Source organism: Ostrinia furnacalis, unplaced genomic scaffold (genome assembly GCF_004193835.3).
Source record: "Ostrinia furnacalis isolate ACB-3 unplaced genomic scaffold, ASM419383v2 OfSCF5400, whole genome shotgun sequence".
In the NCBI taxonomy this organism is placed as follows: domain Eukaryota; kingdom Metazoa; phylum Arthropoda; class Insecta; order Lepidoptera; family Crambidae; genus Ostrinia; species Ostrinia furnacalis.
Window position 1 is genome coordinate 160,199 of NW_021135639.1, and position 26,224 is coordinate 186,422.

Consider the following 26,224-nt stretch of genomic DNA (forward strand, 5'->3'; position numbering starts at 1 on the left):
TCATTGTTGCCACCCTCTACATTGGCACCGAGCAGTGGATATAATTGTATTGTGCAAGTAATTCACGGACTGGTGGCTACTATGCGGCCTACTATTGTTAATAGCAATGTCAAAATTTGCAAGTTTATTTATGAATTTTAAGAGGTACCTAACTAAAAATAATTATTGATAATTTAATAAAAAAAACATATTTATTTAATAAAAACAATATAATGTATCTTTATTCTTTATCAACAGTATTTTTAGAACCTTTTTTCCGATTTGTGCAGTGGCGATATAGAGTGAGCACCGTAGATTTGCTCTAATGTCGAACAATTTATTCCATTTAGCTTTGCCGCAGTCGCGTATAAAACCGCGAGCGAGCCCCGCCAGCAGCGTGGCACTCTATATGCCTTTAGATCGAGCACTCAATTCTAGACTTTAAGGCGATTAGAGTCCTCAATCCGCGCCAAATGGCCATTTTGTAAAGCCTACTCCTCTTTTACTGCTGGACAGAAATAGTTGAAAAAAATATATGTTATACAACAGTTCAAGGACTACATTTGTGACGTTTGAATTTTCGCTACGTCTCTTTGTTTTGGATTAAAAAAATAAATACGGGACATCGATTTTTTACTTAAATTCCCTACTCCTCCAAAACGGCTATGTTAATTTAAAAGATTTTTGCACGAATAGATTAGGAATTCTTTAATCTTTAAATGACACGTTGCGTTTTTCAATCGAACATTACTTTCATTCATAAATTTTACTTTTGATAAATTCCGAACGTTTTGCTGTTGAGGGGGCCTTCGCGGGGTGCGGGCGGCAGTCGGCCGCTGGCCTTCAGACGGGGAGGTTGTGTCACTCGCTGCAAACTGACATTAGCGATCAAAATGAATTTTTTCTTTGGCTGAATAATTACAGTATTATATTGAGTTGAAATGTCGCGTGACGTCACATTTGAGTAAAAATTCTACTCAAGCGTGGCGTATCGCGCCATTTCAACTCGATGTAGCACTGTTATTATTTAATTATGAAAGAAAATAAAAAATATGAGTCTAATATTTTCTAATTATCTGTCTGACGGACAAATAATTGAAATTTTGTCATCTAGCCTAGTTGTCGTCAGGAAGTTGGTCTAACTAATTCAGCTTGCAAGATTCCACCCGAACAAACATTTATGTAATTACCTACATACATCATAAATTGCAAGCTAAATAAAAGCTTGTAATAAAGTCGGGTTTGTTCAAATTTCGAGAACGACTGAACCGACAAAAGTATTAGAAAATTTACGAAAAATAAAATAAAATTTTATCCCGTACAAAATGTTCATGGATTTTGTTATTTTTATTAAATACCTTTACGCCTGAGTTAAATGACACCGACATCAAGGTTCATCAATTTAAGTTTAAAATAATAGGCAGTAATGTATGAAGAAAGAGCTTCTATTCTGTATCTACCTATGCCCGTGTATTTTTGATCGGTGTCAAATCGGAGTTTTTGGTGCGGGGTGCGCGGGTGTTGCTCGCGGCGTGAAGGTCAAACGCCCAAGGTCATTGAGGACTCTAATCGCCTTAATACGAACAGAATAAAAACCATGTCAGTAGACTAATGGTTATGTTTAGGAAAGGTTTTCCACTGAAACCGAGATTAATTTTACGAACTAGAGCGTTTCCTTTTACGTGTGACGCACACTAAAAACGTCATGATGCATTCACTAGGTACGATGTTCAATATTCGAATTTCAATAAATCGAAAATTCGTCAATACACTCGCATCCATTTACGTAGTATCTGAAATAATACGTAATAAATTTTCCTAAGCAAATCGAGAACCACCACAAAAAAAAGTTCACTACTATTTGTGGTCCCTTGGGACTAAATGATCTTGGGTTCTGGCCGTAACCGTTAGATATTTTTCAATAATATCTTCAATTCAGCTACCTAGGTACTTGTTTTTTGACTAAGATAAGTACGCTCTAAAATTAGATTGCATTCGATGCTAAAAAGGTGATAATGAATTCCACCACGTCGCTCCCGGGATGGCACACTTCGCTCATGACAGATAATTTTGCCTCAGTGATTAATAGCCATGATTTTGATGCAAACGTCCCGCTGCGCACCGCCACTTCCGCTGAATGATTAAATTCAAGACAGACGGATACATTAGGGGCACACTTTAGGGATGTCCTATTACGTTTTAGACGTTTCTTGATAATTGGCGCTGGCATAGTAAGCGATAATGAGCCATTTACCTGCCTTGTGTACCTCTTTGTAGAAAAAATCGTATTATAGTAAGTAAAGGAAAACTGCTATACATTATTTAAGAAATTTTTTTCTATTAAAAAGGTATGCTGTTCTTTGTATAACATGATAGAAAATTGAGTGAATAGCATTTATGATGTATGGAATATTTTATTATTTATAATGTAAACATTTAATTGCATACACATTGACAAGTACAAAAAGTGGACTAATGCTCGCGTAAGCATAATTATCACTGTGGTCACAGCACTCTTACTGTTAATGCACGGAATGTAATTATTATTAATATTTAAAATTTTCGAGTAGGTACATTCGCCACCAAGTTATTGTGGCTATACTCAAGAATGGATATTCTTTTTTGTTTCTCCGCTTCCGTCTGTGTGTTCACTTATTAGCCCTAATGGTTTCTTAAATGACAATGTCACTCGACTTTTAGAGCATTTTTTCACGAATTTTCACGTTATAATTCAAAACACGTGCAAATCCATTTATATCCTACCCACACCCCCCTATAATTTTCGAACTAAGCATTAGGCATCTCTCTAGATCTCTATGAAACCTCAACCCGACATACCATTTTAGTTCGCCAATTTGTAAAGCTATAATATCAATTGTTTTTTAGAATAAATCAAAGCCAGTCCAGCTCTATTAATCAACAGACATTTATCATAATTAATTAGAAGTGGCAATTATGTGCATTTCATGCAATAACTGGATTTTATAGCCAGTAGGTACATAACTGCAAAGTTCTTAATTGAATTGACGAATTTTAATTAAGGAATAACTTGACAACGCAACTCACTAAATTGGACCTTATTCTGTCCTTTAACGTTAGACTTCACTTTTTCTTCGTAAAAGTTAAGAACAAGATAATTGTGCGACTAACAAAAGATTTGAGAAGTTAAATCGCAAATCGTGTTAAAATTTTCATTGATTAATCAATATTTGTTAACTTGTATTAGGTACATAACGTATGGTTGTATAAACGCAGCAATTTCAACAGTTTAATTCATATAACGGTAAAGGCTTAAAATTATACACAGCTCGGGTATAAGTAGATGAAATTTCCAATGATGTCGGATCACAGCACTTTGGAGTGACCCAATTCGCGGTTGAGTGATTTTCATGCATATTCTAATACCTTGAGCATCGATGCCAATGTTGGGAATAACGTTGCATGTAATTAAGTAAACAAGCACGTGAATAATGCCATTATCTTGTTCATTGTAGACTTCCTCTCTCCACACGACTAAATATTAGTTACCCTCCGAATTCAGTTTGTTTCGCGGGCGCGCATGCGGCGAACTCGATTGCGGTTATTCTATTAGTTATAATAATGTAGTTAATAACCGCTCGTATCAAAAGAGACGCCAGCGCACTTCATGACGAGACTACATATTGATTGCATTGACACTAGGCATTGGCGGGAGCAACTTTAAAATAAAGTAAAACATGATAAATTCATGTACTAACTATTCCAGAAGTGTAGAAGCTCAATTAAATTTAATTCGCGAATATTTAAGCTTGTTAGCTTCTACCGTGCGAGGTGCGAGTGTGATTGAGGAGTTACATTTTTTTTTGTCTGTAGCATTTGACCTTGCACTAATTTCCCAATAAAATTTACTTAACTAAACTTAGTTATGAGAATATAATCTAATATTCAACTATAAACGTAAATAAAATAATTTTAATGTAAGTCTAAAAGAAGTGTATCAGTATCAGAAATTCTGACTGCCCGATTAAATTGATACTGACTGATGTACAATTTGCATTTTTGAAAGATATTATCTTATGCTGTCTGCGCTCGGGACTGAAATTGGTTAGTCGTGCGAGTGTTCCATCACTGGTACTCGTATGATATCGCTTCTCTCGCTGTTAGTGTGTGTGCAGGCCTTGAACACATGTACGACATAGGTTAGGAGCTTGTGGCCTCGAACTACCTAATATTTTTTTATGTTAATTTGAATTTTATGATCATAAAATTCGTTAAAATACACTTATATTTTTTGAAAATAATATAAATAATGATATATTAACTCTACTACTACTACTACTTCATTAGAATGAAGTAATACCTAAATATGAAACGTTTCGCTGGTCGCTAACCGCAAGAGAGGCGTCGCCTCCATCACTGATGCGGTGGTTTCTCGTCCGCCTCACACGAACGGATTAGGTGCGTCCTTCGCGCGGCGTTACGGAGGGTCCCTTCGTGAAATAAATTCGGGAAGTGTAGCTCGATACGGAGGCTGCGTAGTGAGCGGGCGTGCAGAAGCTCGCAACGGCAGCGGCGGGCGCGGCGCGCGGCGGCAGTGGCGAGAGCGCCGCGCGGCTCGACGGACGGTGGCGGCGCCGCGACCGCACCTCGCGCCCGCCGGCACGTGCCGGCGCGATGGGCACGACCCCGCCGCCCGCCGGCGCCGGGGCCGCCCAAAAACAGCACAAGAGCAGGCGGAAGATATCGCTGCCATGGTTCAGGCAGAGTTCGGTGAGCGCGCCCCACGCGGCGCTGTCGCGGCAGCACACCATCGACACGCCGGGCTCGTTCCACGCGCGGCTGCTCAAGAGCAACCGCCAACGACAGGTGAATGCGCCTGCACTGATGCACCGCCCGCCCGCCGCCCACTCCCGCGCTTGCACTCACCTGCGCCCTGCACCCGCCCGCGCCGCACGCCGCGCGCCGCAGCCGCCCGCCGCGCCGCGAGCCGGCCGGTCCCGTCTATGCGATGTGTGACGTTCGTTTTCCATTCTAACCATTTTACAGGCAGCTTCCACACTGTATCAATAAACACCCGAACGGTTGTACAGTTTACGACGAAAAATAAAACGACATAAACGTTACGCAGCTACGTACATATTTTGATACGAATCTCCGTTCCAGTGCGCGTGTCTGTGAATGGACGTAAACATTGTTACCTATAGACTATTACGTTTGCGTGTTTTCATAATAGTATATAACACCTCACCAACATAATGCACAGTGTTTTATATTAATTCCTGCAAATAAAATTTTACACGAAAAATTGTGTCTTTATTGTCCATTGAGCGATATTTTAAAAGTAATACCAATTTACTTTCGCCTTCAAATAATCTTTATATTTTAAATCAAAAAGCTGTTTTATTTTACCGATTGGCACAATTATTCGTATTTTATTTTCCTTCTTTCTTCTATCTAGTTTTTGCATGACCTATGAAGTCTTTTATACGTTTACCATTAATTTGTTGTTGTAGATTGAGACGTCCAGTGATTTTTAATGTAGAATTAACTGTTTTCTTAAGTCTTTCTATTTTTATGTTTTTCAATTTATCAAGATTTGGAAAACCTTTTAATTTCTTTGAGATGGAGATGAGATGGCTATGGATTTCAAAGTAATTCATACTTCAAGAACATTTGATTTCTCCGATAAGGATAGGTATCAAAGTTCTCAATTGATAAAATATATTTTTGAGTTCGTACGAATATACGAAAACATTGAAATACCAATGTTTGTTGTTTAATAAAAATGCCAGCACTTGAGTTGGCATCAAATGTATTTATAAAGCTATAGAATATATTGGTGCCACATGTCGTCTACAAGTGGCCGGATATAAAACGTAATTGCATTTCACTACTGGAATGTGTGATACAGATTGCTGAATGAACCAGATGTTATGTCATGCCGAACACTTTTGGTGGCACTGAAACAGCATTCAATTGTCATAAATTTACATTTATGTATTACGGAATGTTGTGAAGCATTTCTCTCTATATTACGCTATGCCAACCTGGTTTGCGAGCAGCCGTTGGTAAAGCGTTACGTAGGATAGGAACAATTTCGCGACCCTAACAGTAGTAAGCACATGAATCCAAATCTAGATCATACTCGACTAGAGTTTGTAATTACATGCTCTCTTAAAAGTTCGGATTGCGTCATCGTGTAAAAATTTGCGTGCGCGAAAAACAAAAACCAATAATTTGTGGAGCGGATGCTCCTTAGGAGTATCTTGCCATTGAGACGATACCACAGAACGTACTCATACTGTGAGTAAGCTCCTCTCTTTATTGTCTAAGAGCCAACGCAATTAATTATCAGTAAATAGGAGTTTGAACACAAACACAATCTCGCTTCTAGTGCAATGCTGAGAAGACAGATGACAATACAAACATATTTAATCTTTGTCAGAAAAAGATAAGCACCACGTCCAGTCAATATATCGATAGAAAGTCTTCTTTTGTATAATTGCGAAACATTGATAAAAATGTATGGAAAATAAATGTTGTGGTGGTCAAAACAAATTAAGTACTAAATGTGTAGACATTAGATTTTGTCTTTTACTACATGAATTGTTTGCACAATTTATGTAGTTTGCCAATCTTGGCGGCAAACAGTAATCCCTCTGTAATATCATTGAGTGCTTCTATCAAAATATGAGCGCCAGCCCACTCTGGTTTGTGAAGGTGATTATGATACAAATACTTAATTATAGCTTGGATTTATTTAAGCTTGGTTGTAAACGCACACAAATGGTGTTGTTAAAGGTGACTATAAAGTCATAGAGATAAATGTAGATATGAATGCATTATTCTGGTTGGATTGATCTATTCTTCATTAACACAAAACTAAAATCCCCAGCTATTGTATAATATTCTGTCGGCGTCCACTTTGGGTCGCCTACACGTCGTCAGCAACGGGCGGTTCGCACGAGGACTTCGTTCATCTAGATGGCGACGAGCCTTCAACATGCAACAATCTAATCGACATGTCGAACGCTTTAATTGAATAGCTACCAGTAAATAATCGCCTACAAAAGAGTCAGTATTCAAAAATGCAAGTTGTAAAAAAGATAACTAATTGTGATCTTGTTATAAATTATATCCAATGCAATTGCCTTGCACAGTTTTTCCTTCCTGGTAAGTTATGAATTATGATGCAAGCATGATGGATTTTTAGTACAAAGAATCACGATAAAGTGAGCGGAAAAAAATCCCGTCACAGAGACGCCGTTTAAAATAATAGCACGTGGATTTCTGTTCTGTTGAAATTTCGATTTCCGAGAACATTTTGTCATGCAACTTTTTGTATCGGAAACCTTTCAATCCAATGAAAATGTCACATGGTGGCAATTTCTTTTTCACTTTGAAAATTGAGTGTGAATTTTCATTTGTGATTCTCGGAAACCAATGTTGAGTGTAAAATAGGTAAATGCAAATTATGGATCATGTCAAGTATTTAAATTACTTTACCATATTAGTGTACCTTAAGTAGGTACTTGTAATTCAGATACAATAATAATAATATGGTGAAGTATAGGTACCCGTTAGTCACGATTTCAGCCACGGCGGGCTTGTCACGCCGCGTGACCTATCCTATGCATATCTGTACATTTGTAAATAAATCCCGCGCTTAGTTTGCTCGTTCGTAGCGGGAAGTTGGGGTGAACGGTAACTTTAGCTTTGACTTTAGCGTTGGGCGGCGTTTGTCGGGATGTCGCTCTCAAAATTGGATGAGATTGATTTTGGAAGCAGTTAGTTGTCTACAGTTCAGCGATAACCGGATAACTAGGACACAAACGTTGTAAGTACTTTTATATGTATGTGGAACTATGTTGATATTGTCGCAGAAACAATAATTAATACGAGGTGGAATTGTGTAAAGCAATCGTAATCATTTGACAATTCATAACGTACCTACGATAAAGTCAGTTATACAAAGCGTTTGACAGAATAATCGTACGTTATGAACTGTCAAATGATTACGTTTGCTTTACACAATTCCACCTCTGATCTTCTAATAGTTGATCTTTTAATATCAGCCTATTAACTGATTACTCGGTTCATTCAGTATTCAATATTTGGTTTTATTCATCCAATCCGTATTGTTGTCTACGTATAGTGACGTACATAGATTCTTCTTTTTGGTATAATGTGAACTGTGCCCGTTACTAAGTATTCTGGTGACAGAGTCACAGTACCACGGATTCGTAAACTCCTCACAGAAACAGTAGTAAATTGGCTAGCAATAAATATGACCTTCACGCAGACAATTGGCAAATTCAACGACGCGCAGTTGAGCGAAAGCTTCACAGTCCGCATTTCGTGTAGTGTGCTTAGTTCAGTCAATGCTAAATTGTAATGGTGTTAGAAGGAAAAGTAAATATACACAGGGATTTCTCCTTTATTGGAGGTAGCAGTCAGGAAGATGGTTCGCAGCGCTCTGTGTATACAAGTTTTATGTCAACATGGAGCGGCAGAGGGAACGCAGTCCCCATTTTGTAATCCGTAAATGGCACAAGGTTGGCCGGAATTGTTAGATATGATCTGTGCATGCCCAGTGACGACATGCATACGGAATGTAACTTCACCAAACTATGTTCCGTAAACATACCTCCCAGAGACAAATGGCTAGAAGGCCAAATGTCATTTAAGGAAGGTAGTCACGTCTGGTACACGGACGGATCCAAAAAGGAAAATAATGTAGGTTGCGGGATCTACGGAGAGAGGCCTAAGCTCAAAGTTAGCCTAAACATGGGGACTGAAGCCTCAATCTTCCGAGCCGAGGTCTTTGCCATAAACAAATGTGCAGAGATAAACTTGGAAAGGAAGCTCCAGGATCAACACATCTACATCAACTCAGACAGCCAAGCAGCACTGCTGGCCTTAAAATCCTTCGAATACACGTCAAAATTGGTGCAAACATGCACCGAGACACTGAATGCACTGGGAAATACCAACAAAGTAACGCTTACATGGGTACCAGGACATTCGAATATAGAAGGAAACGAAGTAGCAGATGAACTCGCCAGAGATGGAGCCGATAACCCTCAAATCGGCGTAGAACCGTTCTGTGGCATTACCAAACAACGAGCCACCACGCTACTAACCGCCCTCTGCAAACAAGAGGCTATTGAGTGGTGGAAGTCTACATCGGGACAAAAACACTCAAAAGCACTCATTCAGGGATATAGCAATAAAGTAACTAAGGAACTGCTAAAGTTCAAAAGATACAAAGCCTGTGCAGTGACTAGAATACTGACCGGCCACTGCAAACTAAACAAACATAAATCGAACATGAACATGACCGAGGAAACTCTGTGCAGATTCTGCCATACAGAAGAAGAAACGGCCATGCATGTTCTTTGCTCATGCTTCCCGCTTATGAGCAAAAGAAGTATCCATCTCGGGCGACACATCATGCACCCGGATGAGATAGCAGATATCACGCTCCAAAGAATCTGGAAATTTATAGACTCAACGGGACTAAGCAGTGAACTTTAAAGACAAGGGCTGCCACAATAGATCAAACCTGGTCGAGTTGGCGCAAATAAAGGCCCAAAAACCAACAACAATAATAATAGATATGATGTGGTATCCTACGTTGCAAATTAATCAAACAATATTGATTGATAGGTCTTAGGGCTGATTTTTCAATCGTCAGATAACTTTTTTCTGAAGGATAAACTTGTCATTTTGACATATTTCCCATACTAAAACTGTCAATGTGCCAAACTTATTCTTCAGTTAAAAGTAATCCGACGATTAAAAAATCAGCCCTTAATTGAAACGTTATAATAATTACGCCAGAAAAATAACGACTCTATCCTGCAATAATTTAACTTGGCATAGCATGGAATGGTATATGAAAGTATTATTCTATCAATATAACAATTTCTTGCATTGTTTAAGAGCAATTTGATGCGTAACACGTTTTTTAATCTTTTAGATCAAAGATGTAAATGTGTGATTGTATTCAAACGAAAAATAATGATTACTTTCTGAGAATGCAGAACAGAACTAAAAGGATTTTGCTATTACAGCTGCCGTCAATCCCAGCTCCAACGCCAATCGTTTCTCTCTGAAGGACACGATTGCTTCCCTGCACTTGATATATCTTAATCCCTGATTCGATATATCACGATGCGAAAATTCAGAGAATGTAAACAAAATTTTATTTCGTGCATGGCGTCTCAACACGAACGAGATAATTAACAATACAGCTTTACTGACCTGAAAACAGTTTTCCAATATCCGAAGATGGGATTAAAAACCAATTTAGTTCTCTGGAACAAAGCGGGTTGAAGCGCAGCTGTCCGTTTGATCGAATACTTGTTTGTTCGCATGCATGCTCTCACGTTAAATGGTTTTTGCAAATTATAAAGAAAATTAAGTGAACAGGGCTTGAGTAGGAATGGTTAGAGTATTAAAACATATTTATTAAACAAGTTTTTGAGTAAGTAGGTACTGTGGTTCGAATTGAAAAAATATATAGCTTTTTATTAATTGGAATTCATGTGTACTAAGTAAACGATGAAAGAAAAATTATACCATTATACGGAAACATACTTATTTAGACGATAAAAGCAGAACAGGAATATTAATTTACGGAATATCTATTATTTTTTTTATCAATTTAACCAAGAGTATCAACAACTTGTATTGAACATATTATATGCACTGGTATTACTAGAACTCGTGCTCGTGAATCACAACTGCAGCAAACTCATCGCAGTGTGACTCATTTGAGCTTATGGTGATTCGTCCAAGGCTTATGGTCATAATGTTCATGGTAATCACGTGTTCGGTTCGTGGCGTTGTTCGTAAACACCTATTAAATTGCACCAAGTACTGTTTATTACGTTCAACAAGTGGAAAAGTAGAGCACCAAATACATTTCTTAATACTCTGTTTCGTATTTATTTTCTTTCAAATCTAGCAACAAATCAAAGGCCGAAGATTAAACAATGTCAGCAAGTGTCAATTAAAATATGCGAAATTCTATCTGGCAGGGGATAATCAGGTACTTCGGCAATGTAGTAACGTTGAATTTTTCAGATATTCTTCTCAATTATAATCTATCGTAGACAGCTTGCATAAATTGCAAGCATTCCTACACAAAGCAAAAAGAAGGATTTATTACTGTAAATAATTCCGGGACAAACTTTTATACACTTTTTTATAGCCATCACTTAGTGATGCGCTACGAATTGAACGAAAACCTAAGTGATAACCTTATTAGCATGCCGGTAGAATGACTTTGAAAAATGTTGTCATAAGTAGGGTTTAATGGAGCAGTGACGAGGCGTGATTTAATTTATTAGCCAAATGGCAAGTCACCATCTAGGCGCACAATTAACCAAACTTGTGACTAGGAATATCAATTAGCGCGTGATATAATTCTGATAGTAACACGCGAAATTATCCTTGTCCTACCTTCGCCGAGGGCCGCTTTACCGAGACCACACCAAATTCAATAATAGTCCATGCCAACAGCTCGGACTGCGTGAAAATTTCTAATATTTTGGCAACAACTTAATAAGTTATATCGTGCTGAGGGATGACAGTAAGTATTACTACTTACGGAAATATTGTTATAACTGACTTAGAGCAACCATATAAGTTATTTGAATAGTATTCACAATATTCATGCCCACTCGTATAAAGCGCAATGACATAGTTCTGTGACATGATAAAATTAAATTCTACCCTCATCGGTGAAACTTTAATATGATGTGGAGGAAATCTCATAAATAATACAAAATTATTGAACATAAAATGTAGCTACACAAGCGCAGCGGCGGCGATCCAATATGTCCAGAAAGCCTTTCACAAACTTTGTTCAGTCGGGGGATGAAACGCACGGAACCATATCATTTTGGTTATCGTTTGGTTTGGGTTTTATTCACTAATTAAACTTATTAATCCTTTTTAGTAGGCCGTTATCTGGCTCTGAATTTTTCGTGGATATAAATTAGGCCTCATCGCTTGGGAATATAATAGTGATATTTGGACAATCCACAATTCTATACGGAGTAATAAAGTGAGCATGAAATATGGAATATTATTTACTGTTCAGCGTTACCTTTTATATCGCTCGGACAATTTTGAAAATTTCTCTTTTACTTTCTGTCACGTGCCAATTTTCGTCTAGTTCGGAGCGACATCTTTACTAAATGTCACATCATGTGGTCTGCCAAACTCAACCTTACCTGCTTACTCATGACACGGTAATAATATCATACAGTATTATAACTTCATATAAACCGACGAAACGCGAGCTTTCCTTCGAATTTCAAATCTCGGGACGCGGTCGAAATCCAAAAGTTAGGGTTAGGGGTGTCGCGAATGTGCCGAACGGACGTCGATGGCCTAGCTAGTTTTGAAAATGACTAAGGTGATTAAATTTGACTACCGTCATTTACGGTCAAATTTGTCAAAAACAAGTTATTAATAGTGAAAAATGGTCATTTTCAGTCAATTTGATTTGAAATAAAAATTATATTGTATTAAACCAGCTTTTGCCCACGACTTCATCCGCCTGAAATTAAAGTAACAGGTCATTAAGTACTCATTATGATTAGTAGATTCAAAATTATTTTAGTACATTTTTTCAATTAAATCTACTAACACAAAACAACACGCATTTTTATCCTATTCCATTCACAAAGTATTTTGTTTGTCTAAATAAATAAAAAAATACAATCACAAAACTAGATACAAATTCTAAGTAGACAGATGTAATTAGAATGGGTACTGTAGGTGGGCAGCCCTATCGCATGTTGTCATACCGTGACGTACCGCGGGGCTGTTGACATTTATTTCAAAAATATGACCGAGTTGGAATACTGTATAGATAGTATTACCGTGCTCATGATAACAAACTTACTCAAACTAAAACTTTATATTAATAATAAAATTGATTAAAGCATTGATATAATAGTTTTATTAGAAATAGAATATGACCTTAGGTTCTAACGTTTCGATCGCAGCTTTTAAAAGTAAATAGCTGAGCTTATCCCTCAATATTTGCGACGATCTTATCACACAAACTTTTGGAACTTGTAACAAATTGCGAGTGTCGGGCAATCAATTAACAAAACCCTTTAGCTCAATAGGTTTCTTGTTGTATGATACCTGCGAACCTTTCAGTAAATTACTCGGTCACACGCTTGTATGGAGGGGAGCGACGCGTCTTTGTCCCGAACTCAGCCGTGCAACATGTCAAGCGATGGGAGACGGCACTTCACGTTTATTACTGTCTCCTAAACGAGGCCTTGAATTCTTACAACCCCATAAACGCTTTATAGTCTCAGTTAATAACCTTTTTTGGCACAATAAAACGCTTAGCTACTGACCTACTTTGCTTTAAAAAATTCGTAAGTATGCTATAACATTTTCTTTGCATCGGTGTATTTTTAATCAACATACTAAAGCAGCGATGCTCAACATCAGGAAAGACATGAATGTCCTGGGTGCCATGGAAAGTTTGAACGCAACATAAGCTCATTTACTTAGGCGCTAATACAAACAGCTCATCAAAAACCCATCCTATTTTAGGGTTTAAATATAGGAACTAACACAAAATAACAATATAATCTGGCAAATGGATGGCCTACTCCAAATACTCGTGGGCTGAAGGTTGAGTACGTATGGCTGAACTAGAGCTTCAACTTCAACGGTTGCTCATCGATTAAAACGATATTTTTGTATAGGTTAACCCATAAAAAGATGTATGTATAGCTAATGAGATAGTAACGTTCCAGCCTCGTCGTCACGCCTCGTAGCTCGCTGCGCGCTTCATCTTATATTGGATACAAATAAACAACATCTGCTTGTAGTAACACAATTTTTACTAGAATATAGTGTGACATATTTATTTGGCTCAAACTTTACCACTATTTATACGAATTTACTAATTTTGTTAAATCTTATGAGCCAAATAAGAAGCAGGAGGACAATAAAAGCCCCGCTAGCGACTTGTCATGTAATGCGTTTGATATTGGTTTGATAAATCGGTTTTATATTAACGTGTGTGTGAAGAAAATACGTCGTCCCGGAAACCATCGCTTTAATTTGATTAATTCGGCATACTGATCTATAATATGAAATATTACGTCAATATGCCTGTTAGTAAATTGCTTTACTTTAATTTATTACAACGTAGACACGAACGTTTGTCGCTATGACCTCCGTTTGAATCTATCAATTATGCTCTATTGCACTGATCGAACTAATTGGACGATTAAAATTTGATCTACAAAGCAAACTGCAAGTTAATGAAGAAACTCGTATCTACTTAAACGTGTCTCTAGATCGTATTTTAATGTGCAGTATATTAATAAGCAAAGGAAAAGCTGCTTAAGGATTAATATGTATGGTTGCAATTAGCGCAGCAGCACGGATGAGTTGCCATGGCGCTTAACGAATTGGCTCGTCACCCCTGAAACACAAGTCGCGGAGCTCCCCCGTGGTTCGTTGTTAGGTACACGTTTCTATCTAGGTAAAAGTAAGTATAAACTCAACGCTTTTCGCAATACATTTTGCCATTCATAAAGGAGACATCTTTTCTTGATGTACATTTTTAAAACTGGTTTCTTTTAAATGTTTTTGTGAAAAATATTCCCGTTTATGTTTAAGAAACGTTACAAATGCCCTATTTGACTTCGAAACTCAGAATATAAAGCAGAACAATCAGTGGTTGACAATCTTTTATTGTTTCCAGTTTAACAATTTCATACACCTAAGTATTGGACAGCAATAAATCCGTCTCTAATCTGTAGGTAAATGTTAAAAAATGATTAAACCAACAAACTAAACGGTACAGGCCGGAGATTGAACGCACGGCCCCTACACCGTTAATGTCTTTACGTTAAAAATCGATGTATCATCCGCCGGTAGTCGTTTCGTGGTAGCATTTCCCGAACGGCCGACAACGAAGTTACTTTCGTGGTAAAACCAAAAAGGATTTATCCAATTTTTTACGGACTCCAATTTTTGCAGCTGCGGGCGCAACCTGGATTGCGGACGTCAATCTACAAAAGTTTGTTTAGACAATAAAACAGAATAGTAATTCTGTTGTAGTTAATCGTTAATGTTAAGCATATATGAGCCTGCAAAGCAAAGATACTTGAACGTACGAATACATATTCACACAATTTATTGATAATGTGGGGAGCGCCGCGAGCAATCGATCAATTTTTATTAAATTGTTTCCCTAAAGGTATTTTAAGGTAGAGGCGCCTTTACGCAACGAGCCACTCTCGTTATTTCACATTATCAAAACATCTCGCCCGATGTGAAGTCCCACGACAAACATTTTTATTTTCTACTTAGGATCGCTTTATGCTAATGTATTGTAATGTAATTTTACTTTTCATTATGCGTCGTCTCGTTTCGTCCACAATATTGCCATCAATTTTTCACCAATTCATTGTTCCTCATTGTGTTGCTTGTTTTTATGTAGTAGGTATTTTGATCTCGCATTATAATAAATATCTTGAGATAGACCTTGTTTTTCTGAAAAATTAACATTAATATTTTATGTAGGTATTAGAAATGATTCATGAAAGAAAAGCACTGGTGGCTCTCCGTATCTTACAAGTATTTTGAACACAATACATTATTGTCATAAATATTTGAAGATCCGTGAACCAACAATTAGAAGTTATTGGCGTAATCGCAAACTATTACAGTGGGTTATCAGTGCAGGCGTTATCGCGTCGAGTTGTCATTGAATCTTATCGTATATCGACGAATTGACTTATCTGTCGCCTCAACGCGAGCATCGATCACCGGCGCGGCCGGCCGACCGCCGGACAATAAACGCGCGAACGATTTGATGTGTTTAGTAATAGGGCGCTTATTCATTCGAGGCAACAACTTAACAATGTTTCAAATATTTCATTCGTTTTAGAAGTTTTAGTGTTAGATACTACTGATAGTATTCTAAAAAGTCACTAAAATTACAAAATTACATTTCTGTCTATACCTTATCACCAAGCACCATAAGATTGCAATCGACTTTCGAAGACAATGTGAAATATTTCTTTCGTGCACAATCTAGAGTGAAGTCTAACTTACCTCTTGTTAAAAAGAAACTTAGCTTAACTTATTAATTAACTCCCTAACAGCACAAAATTATTGTGCCGTTGTATGTTTTGACAGATGTAATTAGTTTGTAATTAACTTTGGTTTAATTTCAATTGTTTCGCTTAGTTTTAAATCCTAATAATCCTTTCGTAATTTGCTAACAAAATATTAACGTTAGTACGTGTTAATGTTATAAAGTATTTGTACTGAAAAAGAAAATTAAAATGCTACCGTATTACAATTGCAAAGGATATTCCGCACTGAAATATAAACTGAAGCTGATCCTCCTTGCCATGCAATCCTCCTAACGTCCTTCTGAAGTTACTTTACACTTATTTTATCTAAAAGTGTCAGACATTAATGTAATATAACCGTTTTCATTCTATTTATTTAATAAAATTGTTAGTTCTATCATAATTCGCATAAGCCTGTTCAAAGTCCAGCACATTTATCAATGTGCTCATTAACGGCCGTCCACTTAGCGCTCTACAACCTAACCTTCATTATTACAGATTTTCACGTACCAAATGTCAATTAAAATTTTAATCATCGCTCTATCCCTTTGTGCTATATTATGTATTGATTAATTCCCGTTAAATATGAAATTGGAATATTGTAGGCGGGCGTTTAAAGGTTAACATTGCGGTATAAATTAGGTATACTATTGTATTACTACAATTTTATTTGTGTTTTGTTTCTGTCTAGTTTTTATTTATAATAAAGTATGCATATTATGTAATGTATCGCGCTATCATTTATTTTAAACATTAAAGCCGTAGTCAGCCTGAAAGTCGCTAAGCCGACTTAAAAGCTCAAAAGTTGACTCCGTAGATTGAACTTGTTTAGGCCAGGGCCGCACAGGGTTAGGTTTATCTGTTAGAACGGAGCTTTCAGTCCGTTTGAGTGCGGCGTCACTCGGACCACGCGCATCGCCGGTTGACCTTTAACCGGCTCAAAGACAGATTCAAACTGCCATTTTAATTACGATCTAACGAGATGTGAAAGCGATTGAAACTACGATCGATTTGTTACCAAACTCCTCTAACTAAACAGTAGATTTACTCATTGTTTTACGTAATATTTAGAAGTAAAACGAATAAACCAAACCCTTAATTTAGTCTTTTGTTTAGTCATAAGATAAGTAATTAGCAACCTTGCAAACAAATTAGTCCGACTATAGTCTTTAATGTAATCAATAACATTGATATGGAAACCCCTTTATCCTCCTAAGTGATACAAAGTTAAAACAAACACTTCTAGTCCAACAATCTACAACTTTGCTCATTCTTGTTTACAAAATTTCTTAAGACTTTTTACGCTAACTAATAGCCAAGCGTTAAGTCGGCTGTGTAGCCAACATGTTCGTGAATGTAATGAAAACTGCACAGTGCAACATCACTTCAAATTTTCTTGAGAAGTCTTCATAACGTCTTAGTAAAATAATAACCCATCTTTATTAACACTCAATGGAAAGGAATGATTTTATCTTTCAATCACATTATCAATCATTGCATCGTTATTTGAATCTTATTAACTACGTGGCTAAATCATTATCATCTCATTTTTAATTCGTGCAAACGAAAACTATTTTAAGAGCATTATTAGCAGTAAAACTTATGTGAAATTCTAAAAAGTCACTTGCAAACTCATAAAGGATCAAAACTAAACGTCGTGTTCTTCGACAGGCGGAGATGACGTGGGTGGTGTGCGAGCACCAATCAGCTGGCGCCGGCGAGCTCTCCGTGAGCAAAGGGCAGCAGGTGGAGGTGGTGGAGCCGTGGGCGGCGCGCGCCGACTGGTGGGTAGTGCGCGCGCCCGGCGAGCCGCCGCTCGAGGGCGCGGTGCCGGCGCACGTGCTCAAGCCGCAGCCGCACCAGAAGACGTCGCCGAGCCGGCGGCCCCTCAGCCATCCCTGTGAGGAAGGACTAGGTAAGCACGCACCTTCATGCTCATGCTCATACGTTGCCCTTGGCTGCAACAGCCTATGTACAAAACTGGTCCGAATTCTATTACAGAGTTTTGTCAATACATCACGACTGATTCCTAATTGTGTCGATTTGATATTATTGTTACTCTTAACACGTTCTTTAAATATTTCTAGATGACTTCTTATCATGCAAGGAATACCTACTTAAGCATAGCTATGTCGCAGGCAAATTGTATGATTCCGCATTTTACAAACGGCGTCGTCAGTTTACAAACGCTCGCTGTTCTATGAAATGCCGAAGGCAAATTGGCGACTCGTTCAATTGATAAAATTTCAACTATGATTTTGCAATAGGGTGACCATCATAAAACACATGTTGGACAAATCAGACTTAATTTCAGAAATCAGGTAGATATCTATTCAGGTAAGACAAACCTAAAATACTAGCTACTCCGAAAGTAATTAAAATATTATCGTAATAAAAACAACACTAAACTAATTTAAACTATTGACATGACATACCTATAGGTAGGTACATAAAACTATGACAAAATAAGTTTCGATAGTCAGTCCTTTAATTAAGTCTTACATTTTAATTATACCTAGAAGAAGTCTAGAAGACAACACAATATTTTTTTAAAACAATAATATTCCGCAGCAGTCCTCCACCAGTCCGAGCACCAGATTCCATTGTCACCTTAGCGTTTTTTACGTGCCGGATAACCTCAAAAACTATTTCATTTTCCATAGCTTTTTCACTGCTCCTATTTGTGAATCGTAAAATATTTTTAATAACTGAGTGTAATAAATGTCTTTTTTTGTGAAAAGTCCTTTGAATACGTAGAATTTGCACTGTTTTCTGTATCACAACACCACGATTCGACGCCATTTTTCTTGTTTTGATTAGCAGCGCCTCGCGTGGTAAGAAAAAGAACTAAATACTTCAATTTGCCGCGGCATTTTGTAAACAGCAATTGAATTGGCTATCAAATGTTTTGGCATATTATAATAAAGTGCCCAGGCAATTTACATTTTGCCTTCGGCATTTTATAGAGCAGCGAGCGTTTGTCAACTGACGACGCCGTTTGTAAAATGCGGAATCATACAATTTGCCTGCGACAGCTATATGACGAACCTTTAAAGCAAATCATGTCTATCATTCTATGCCCGCGGGACTGAACCCTGAACTGCAGTTAGTAAAGAACTAGACCAGGCATCAAACATACGCAACTCACCAAGTCACGAACCTCAAACAGTGTAGAATACTGAAAATGTATATCCATGGTAGGTATCGCCGGCAAAGCCCATCTTGGACAACACAAAGTATTCAAAATTTCTCAAATAAGAAGGCGTATAAAAACAAACAATTCACGAAATATATCTTGCGGAATTCATTTCGTCGTCTGTCTTACGCGAGTATTTTTCGTAATGAGTTTTTCCGTGAGCGCTTCGAGACGGATTCGGGGGCGAAAAGTCATTTGGGCATCGTCGGTGTCGACATAAAGTGTATAAACAAGTGGACGATGTTTAACGGCCAGTTTCATTAAGGCAGTAACCTGCGGCCTTAATAAATAGTGTTGCCCAATGCTAGTATACAGAAAAGGGTAAGCTTAAACCCACATTGTTGAAACAATGATTAGTCCACTTTTTAAACCAAAATCGCTGCAAAAGTTATTCATAGTAATAAGATTTTATCAATCTTCTGCTCTAGACCTACTCCGACATTTACGAAAACAAAACTTCTAATGAAACTGCCTATTCTTTTCAGTATCTCGACGGCTACTTGGGACTTTCCTAATAAAATATTCACTCCTCACTTAGAATAAAGAAAGTACGCTAAGGCACAAGTACCTTGTTTTACACGAGTTCGGTCGAGTCGAGAAAAATATTATTCTTGATGCAATCTCGTCAAGATACGAAGAGAATATTGAAACTGATAGATTGAATAAAAAGAGCTTTCTTTATAACGTCATTTCTCTCATGTTACTAGTATGTAATTGCATCTTAAGTACCTTTCAAAAGCAAATTAAAGTGTATTTGAAAAAGTACGCAGCGAAAGTTTATGGCGTCAAAAGGAAAACAATTTACCTCAAAGTGACTTTTAAAAGTGTTTTACGAGAAAATATTTTATGGTATATTGCAGCCTGCATTACTGATTTCCTTCCGGCCGAATACTGAAACGCCATTTAAATATTTGACGGCTTCTCAAATAGTTAAGCAGCTCCTAAACTTACATTTCGCATACTCAAAACAATATCTGAGCAGTTCTCAATTTTTAAGCACCTCTCAAATTAAGTTGCACTTAAACGCCACTCAAATGAATTTTCGCATACTGAAACGCCATTCAACGCTAAGCATTACTCAAACAACTGTCAAATCGTCTTAAGCAGCTGTTAAATTTGAGAGTGCTTGCCCGGTATCTTAAATCCTATTCTTATACCTAAATCGACCTAAATAGTGGTAAATAATGTGTGTCATCGTTATCATTTCTTTCGAGCCTTGAGGAAATACCTAGATTTAATCGCAGGAACGCAATAAGGCTGAACGCTATTGAAAAATATTATTATAATGACATGCAATTCCGAGCGAGGTTCCGCGTCTCTAAAGAAACGGTGTTGTTTCTGGATTCATAATTTGGAAGGTCTTTGAAACCCCTCACCAAACGCCATACAACCAGTGGACCAAATACTTATTATAACCCTACTGTTCTACGCAACGGGAAGTTATGAACGTGTACTAGGTGATATCTTCCACATCTAACAGCCAACTGTGCATCGTATAGTGCACGAAGTAACAACCAAAATAGCTGCTATGAAATCGCAATACATAAACATGCCTATTTCTGAGGAATAAGGGGACATCGCATAGCAGCATTTCCAAGAGTTGTTGATTTGTCAATTTGATGCTCTGTCAACAATGATAAATGTCAATTGTGGTTACGTTTCGGTCCACGTTCGCCACTTAATAGATTTCAACAATAAAAAGTATCACCTTTAAAATTATTTTTTTAATTAAATAAAAATGCAAGCATAAATTTTTTTATATGACAAAACGAGATTTATATATAATAGAAACTAAAAATAAACTGTTCTATGTTAAGTTGATTGAGTATATTTCCATAAAAGACACTACATAACCAAACGATGCTGCGTGTAATGGATAAAAAACGTAAAGTTATCATTTGTGTAAATGAAAACATACTTTTTTTGGTAAATGTTGCCATTATGTAAACATTTGAGAGCTGCTTAGCTGATCACGGCTTCAAATCCGTTGAGTGGCGTTTGAGAATACCATTTAAAATTGAAGGATACTTAAATTTAGGAGCCCGTCAGCTGAGTGAAAGATTTGAGTAGCGTTTCAGTATTCGGCCGTTCGAGATTTAATATCCTGTAGAGCTCTTAAAAATCGGAAGTAAATTGTTAGGACGCCTCGTTCAAACATTCAATTGCTCGTTTAGTTTTATGGCCATTTAGTCTTGTAACTCTATTACTTCTACGTCAGTAAATTAAATACTAAAAGACTTTGAACTTAGTTTTTACTAATATTAGACTTAATACAAAATGTTTATGATATGATGTATAATAATTTGTATATTGGATTTATTTACAAGTCTCGTCTGTAGCAAATTAACCAATCACATGTTATTTGATGAACTATTGCTAAATTCGTATTGAATACATCACATTAGCGGAGTATTGACGGCGCCCCGATGTAATGCCACATCCCGCAGAGAAAATTCATGCGTGCGATGATCAACCCCAGTTTGATTTTCAATGGAAATGTAAGAGAAATGCTCTTCGTAGGCAGAATAGGGAGATTTTTACCTTTAAGTATTAATGGCCTTTGAAATACATTATAGTAGTGAAAGATTTATCTCTATAAAATTAGGTCAGCACTCGTGATAGATTTTTATTTATTAAAATTGAGTAGATACAAATGGTAAAGCGACAAACGAACGTGTAAGGTATCGGACTGGTCGACTCGAGATCCGAGGAACGCGGCCCGCGGGTTCGAATCCCGCCGACCACTCGACTATTTTGGTGAACCCACTCGTAACACAAGCATATTTCGTTCACCACGAGGGGTTAACGGAACTTTTCCAAGAAGGCTTTTCCAAAAAAGTGTTCATATTCGATACTAAAATTCATGTGAAATAAAGTTACGCTGGCAAGTGCTTTCATAGGCGAAGTTTATTGCACCCTTATTCAGACAGTTCGTATTGTACGTCAATATTCGATCTCTGTAAGTAAAAGCTCTATAAGAATACGCTTTGTTCCTTTGAAGTGGCTTCCACAAAACGCACAATGCCCGAGATATTGGGTTATGATACAAAATGTTTTGTCCTTAGTGAGCGCTGAATATTATTTATTCCCCTTTTACTAAACTTACGCGTACTTGTGAATTCAACGACCGCACCCATCAGATACTCTATTTATGTAGTTTGTGGAAAACTTATTACGTGCTACCTGTATCTGTTTGATGCGCTTTGTTTCGCTTAATAGTCCAGTCAATGAATGCCTTAACGACGGTGTAGAGAGAAATCCGTGGAACACAATTTCTGACCTCGGGACTTTATTTAGCCTAGTTTGGTGGTGAACATAGCAAAAGTCCCCGCCCTTAGCCCTTGAGCCGGCAGTAAGAGGGGGGTTTAAAGGTACCACTTTTCGGTTTTTCGCTTAATCCTCGGAAACTATGCGTCCTAGTGACATGACTACTATGAACCAAAAAAAGCTTATTCAATTTGCTACAGGCGAGACCGTCAAGTTTTTCTATATCTTGTATAGTTTTTGCGGCATCTGCTCTAGAAGGTCTGTAAAATTGGAAATTTAATTTTTGTCTTACATGTTCCTATCAGGAGAAAATCGACTAAATCAACATTGAGCAAACACTATAGACATGCGGGAGCATGTTAAGCCTAGTTCCAGGGAGGGGACTGCACCGTACGTATATTTATACGAACCAATTGGAGCCACTTTTGACTCCTCATCATTCAAAAACTACTGTGCATTAACTCTTCAAATTTGGCTCATGTATTGAGACTTGCAAGAACATCAGCTTTAAATTTCATAAATATACCTCAAACGGTTATTTAGGTATTGACGTTCAAAAATCGACATTTAGAACACTAAAATCTATCTATCACCTGTGAAATGTTAAAATTTACTGGTTTTTTATTTGTTCCTTTGTATTTACATAACTACCTTTCTGGATGCCAAATTTGAACCTTCGAGGTCATCTGGAAGTGATTAGAATTTGGTATATAGGTTGCAATTAACTCTCTAGTGTGGTTTTCAAATTGATTCGAACTAAAAGTCACAATGTTACGATTTCAATTCCGAGTTAGTTCTGTAAGTTTGAAATCTTGCGGTGAAATATTAACAAGGATAATTTGGATGTGGTATTGTTAGTTGGGCTGAGAGTTCGTAAGCTCGAAGACATTGTTAGATGCTGCTGTAATGAAGCGGAGCGCCGCCTTAATTAGTATAGATCGAACGCTGGCGTGCACTCCTCACGTGGGCTACTTGAGCACACTGCAGACGTTCGCTCGACCAGAGCACAAAGCCCTGCAAATCGGATTAACCTTAACATCTCGACTCTCCGAAACTTACCTATTTACATCTCTCCTCGGCTAGTGGAAAAGGGAACAGGATCAGGAAAATTCGTCATAAAATATTGTTTGTTGCTGTAACGAAATAAAAAAAATACGATGTCAAAGCCACAATAAAATACCCATATAGTGGTATCCCTCTACGATTTTTTAAATTCGCTAAAATCTAGTTTAATTAGTATAGATCGAACGCTGGCGTGCATTCCTAACGCGGTCTACTTAATTGAGCAAATGCTGACGCTCGACTAATGCTTTCAGTTCGCTCGACCAGAACATGTACAAAGCCCAGTAAATCGGATTAACCTTTACATCTCGATTCTCTAAGTTTTAGAGTCTAAAACAAACTACTCACCTACTTACTTCTTACCTTGGTTAGTAGAAAAGGAAGAATTGTTATTGTGATTTTATTTAGTGATCAGGAAAAGTTGTCATCAAATATTGAAATTGTTTGTTGGTGTATGAAATAAATAAAAAATATCACATAGAATGGTAGTAATTTCTCTAGTATTTTTATAAAGTCGCTAAAATGTCGTTATAAATCGAAACTATCTGAAATATTGTCAATAAAACTTGTTACAATAGTGGTTAGTTAATGAATGACATCACTGTTAATTGGTCTCTTCTACGCATACCTAATTGGGTAACGGGCCTAGCAGGATCAATATGATTCAGATCGTTAGGCAGCAGGACAGTAATTAATAGCGAGATCAAAGCCTGTTGTCCAGTAACCGTTGACCTTCTTTCTACGTATTATCGTCCAGCGTCCTTGTACACGATATTTATATTTTAATTGCAATAACAATGCAACTACAATTTTGCGTTTTAAAAGTCTTTATTTTAACGTTTCGCCATATAATACAATCTAAAAATGTTTTGGGAGTGAGATATACACTGCGAAGTACGGACACTAGGTTTTATTACGGGGTCGTATCATATTCGCACTAGGCAGCTTAGTCGCGCGTCTGTCGGCTTTGTCGCTCGGCACCAGCGGAAGCTTTCATGTCGATGGATATTAGGTCGCAACACGACCCTTTGTTTGCCAACTAATTCGAGAGTCAATCTGAATCAATTCCGGGGTCTATTATGCCAAGGCGACGCGACGCGGCGCGGCACATTGATATAGCGCGCGGACGCTGGTTATCACGTGAGATCTGCGATGCATACGCGTCAATGGACCGCAAGTGTACGCCGACTCGATGTAATCCTGCACGTACTGATCAATTAATTAACATGCACCGAAATGGATATATATGACGTTACGTTACGATTCTATTCACCACAGAACACGAGCTATAATTGTACGTATTTAAAGCGTTAATTTGCTATGCTTGATGAAACGTCAAACGCCCCTAATTGCAGTGATATCTAATCCCGCCTATCGGGTACAAGACTGCTTTGTATTAAACTAATCAAGCTTCACATGCACAATAGATACAGGTACACGGCTAGAGTTACCTACTCATCAATTATTACTGCTGAGATACTAAAAGGAATGTCCAAACAAACATGTTCGATATCTCTTTAAATAATTTAAGAGTTGGGACTAAGGAAAAGTAGGTTGTGTATGTTTTTCATTATTAAAATGTAAATGTCATCATCCATCGCTACGCTATGTGATTCAATTTCGATATTTGTTTGTGAAAGTTCAAACATTAAGAGCCATTTCACAAAAATATTCCGCGCGAATTTAGGTAAAAGCTGTCAACGCAACGTCAAAAGAGTAAAAAGAACGCTGGAATGGACAAAAAAATCTTGAGCCGTGACCGTATTAAGACTTGATTTAAGTTATTAATTTTAAGGTAGAATGAGGTATTCAAACTTGATTAATTAATTTAAATTTATAATAGAGTTTATTAAGTCTTTTATATTTCGATTCATAATGAAACACGAATAGGTATAATATGTAAAATATATATTAAGTACAAAATAAAGACAGTCACATAGTGAAAAATAAATCTGCCCCCTTACAGCTCCATCATCGGACCCTGGTAAACGTCACGGCGGGAAAAATGACACAGGTCCTGCCTTGACGGGCGCTCGCGCCATACTAATCGATGTCGGCTTGCGCATTGTAATTTATACTGATATTCACATCAATATTTTGACAAAGTGGTTACTAATATTTAAACAATAACTGTAGAAATTAATTCTACAATGAATATTCTTTATTTTGGGATACTTTTATTGCAGTTTATGCTGTGTTTTTAAACCAAAAACCACGATCAAAATGTGACGTTAATCTTCAAATTTGCCAAATTATTTTTAGATTTTACTCAATAATGGTAATGAAATTCAAGAATCTATTTCATTAATGGACTACAAGAATATATGTCCGATGATTACTATATATTTTTAAGCTTATTATATGAGCATAAATAATAGATACAGGACTTTGAAAATGAGTCTGCGGCAATTTTTTCGTAAAATGGTTGTGGGAGATGGGGCACTGTGAATTAAGCAAAAGAGTTTTAGTAAATCCGTTTCATTAATGGTCAACAACAAGGATTGACCTATCTTTCGCAGTTATTATTTAATAACTGGGTGTTGCTTAAGATAGTAATTCATGCTTCCAAAATCTTAGAAATTCGCACGAAAATGTAAAATGG

At 37.3% G+C, this 26,224-nt stretch overlaps 1 protein-coding gene across 1 annotated transcript in view; it reads left to right on the forward strand.

Moving 5' to 3' along the window:
* The window catches only part of LOC114361064 (kalirin-like), a 92,015-nt gene that overhangs the window by 19,885 nt on the left and 45,906 nt on the right, over positions 1–26,224 (forward strand). The window contains exon 15 of the mRNA XM_028315983.1: positions 17,769–18,012. Within this exon, the coding sequence (XP_028171784.1) occupies positions 17,769–18,012 (244 nt within the window). The remainder of the gene's footprint in view (positions 1–17,768; positions 18,013–26,224) is intronic.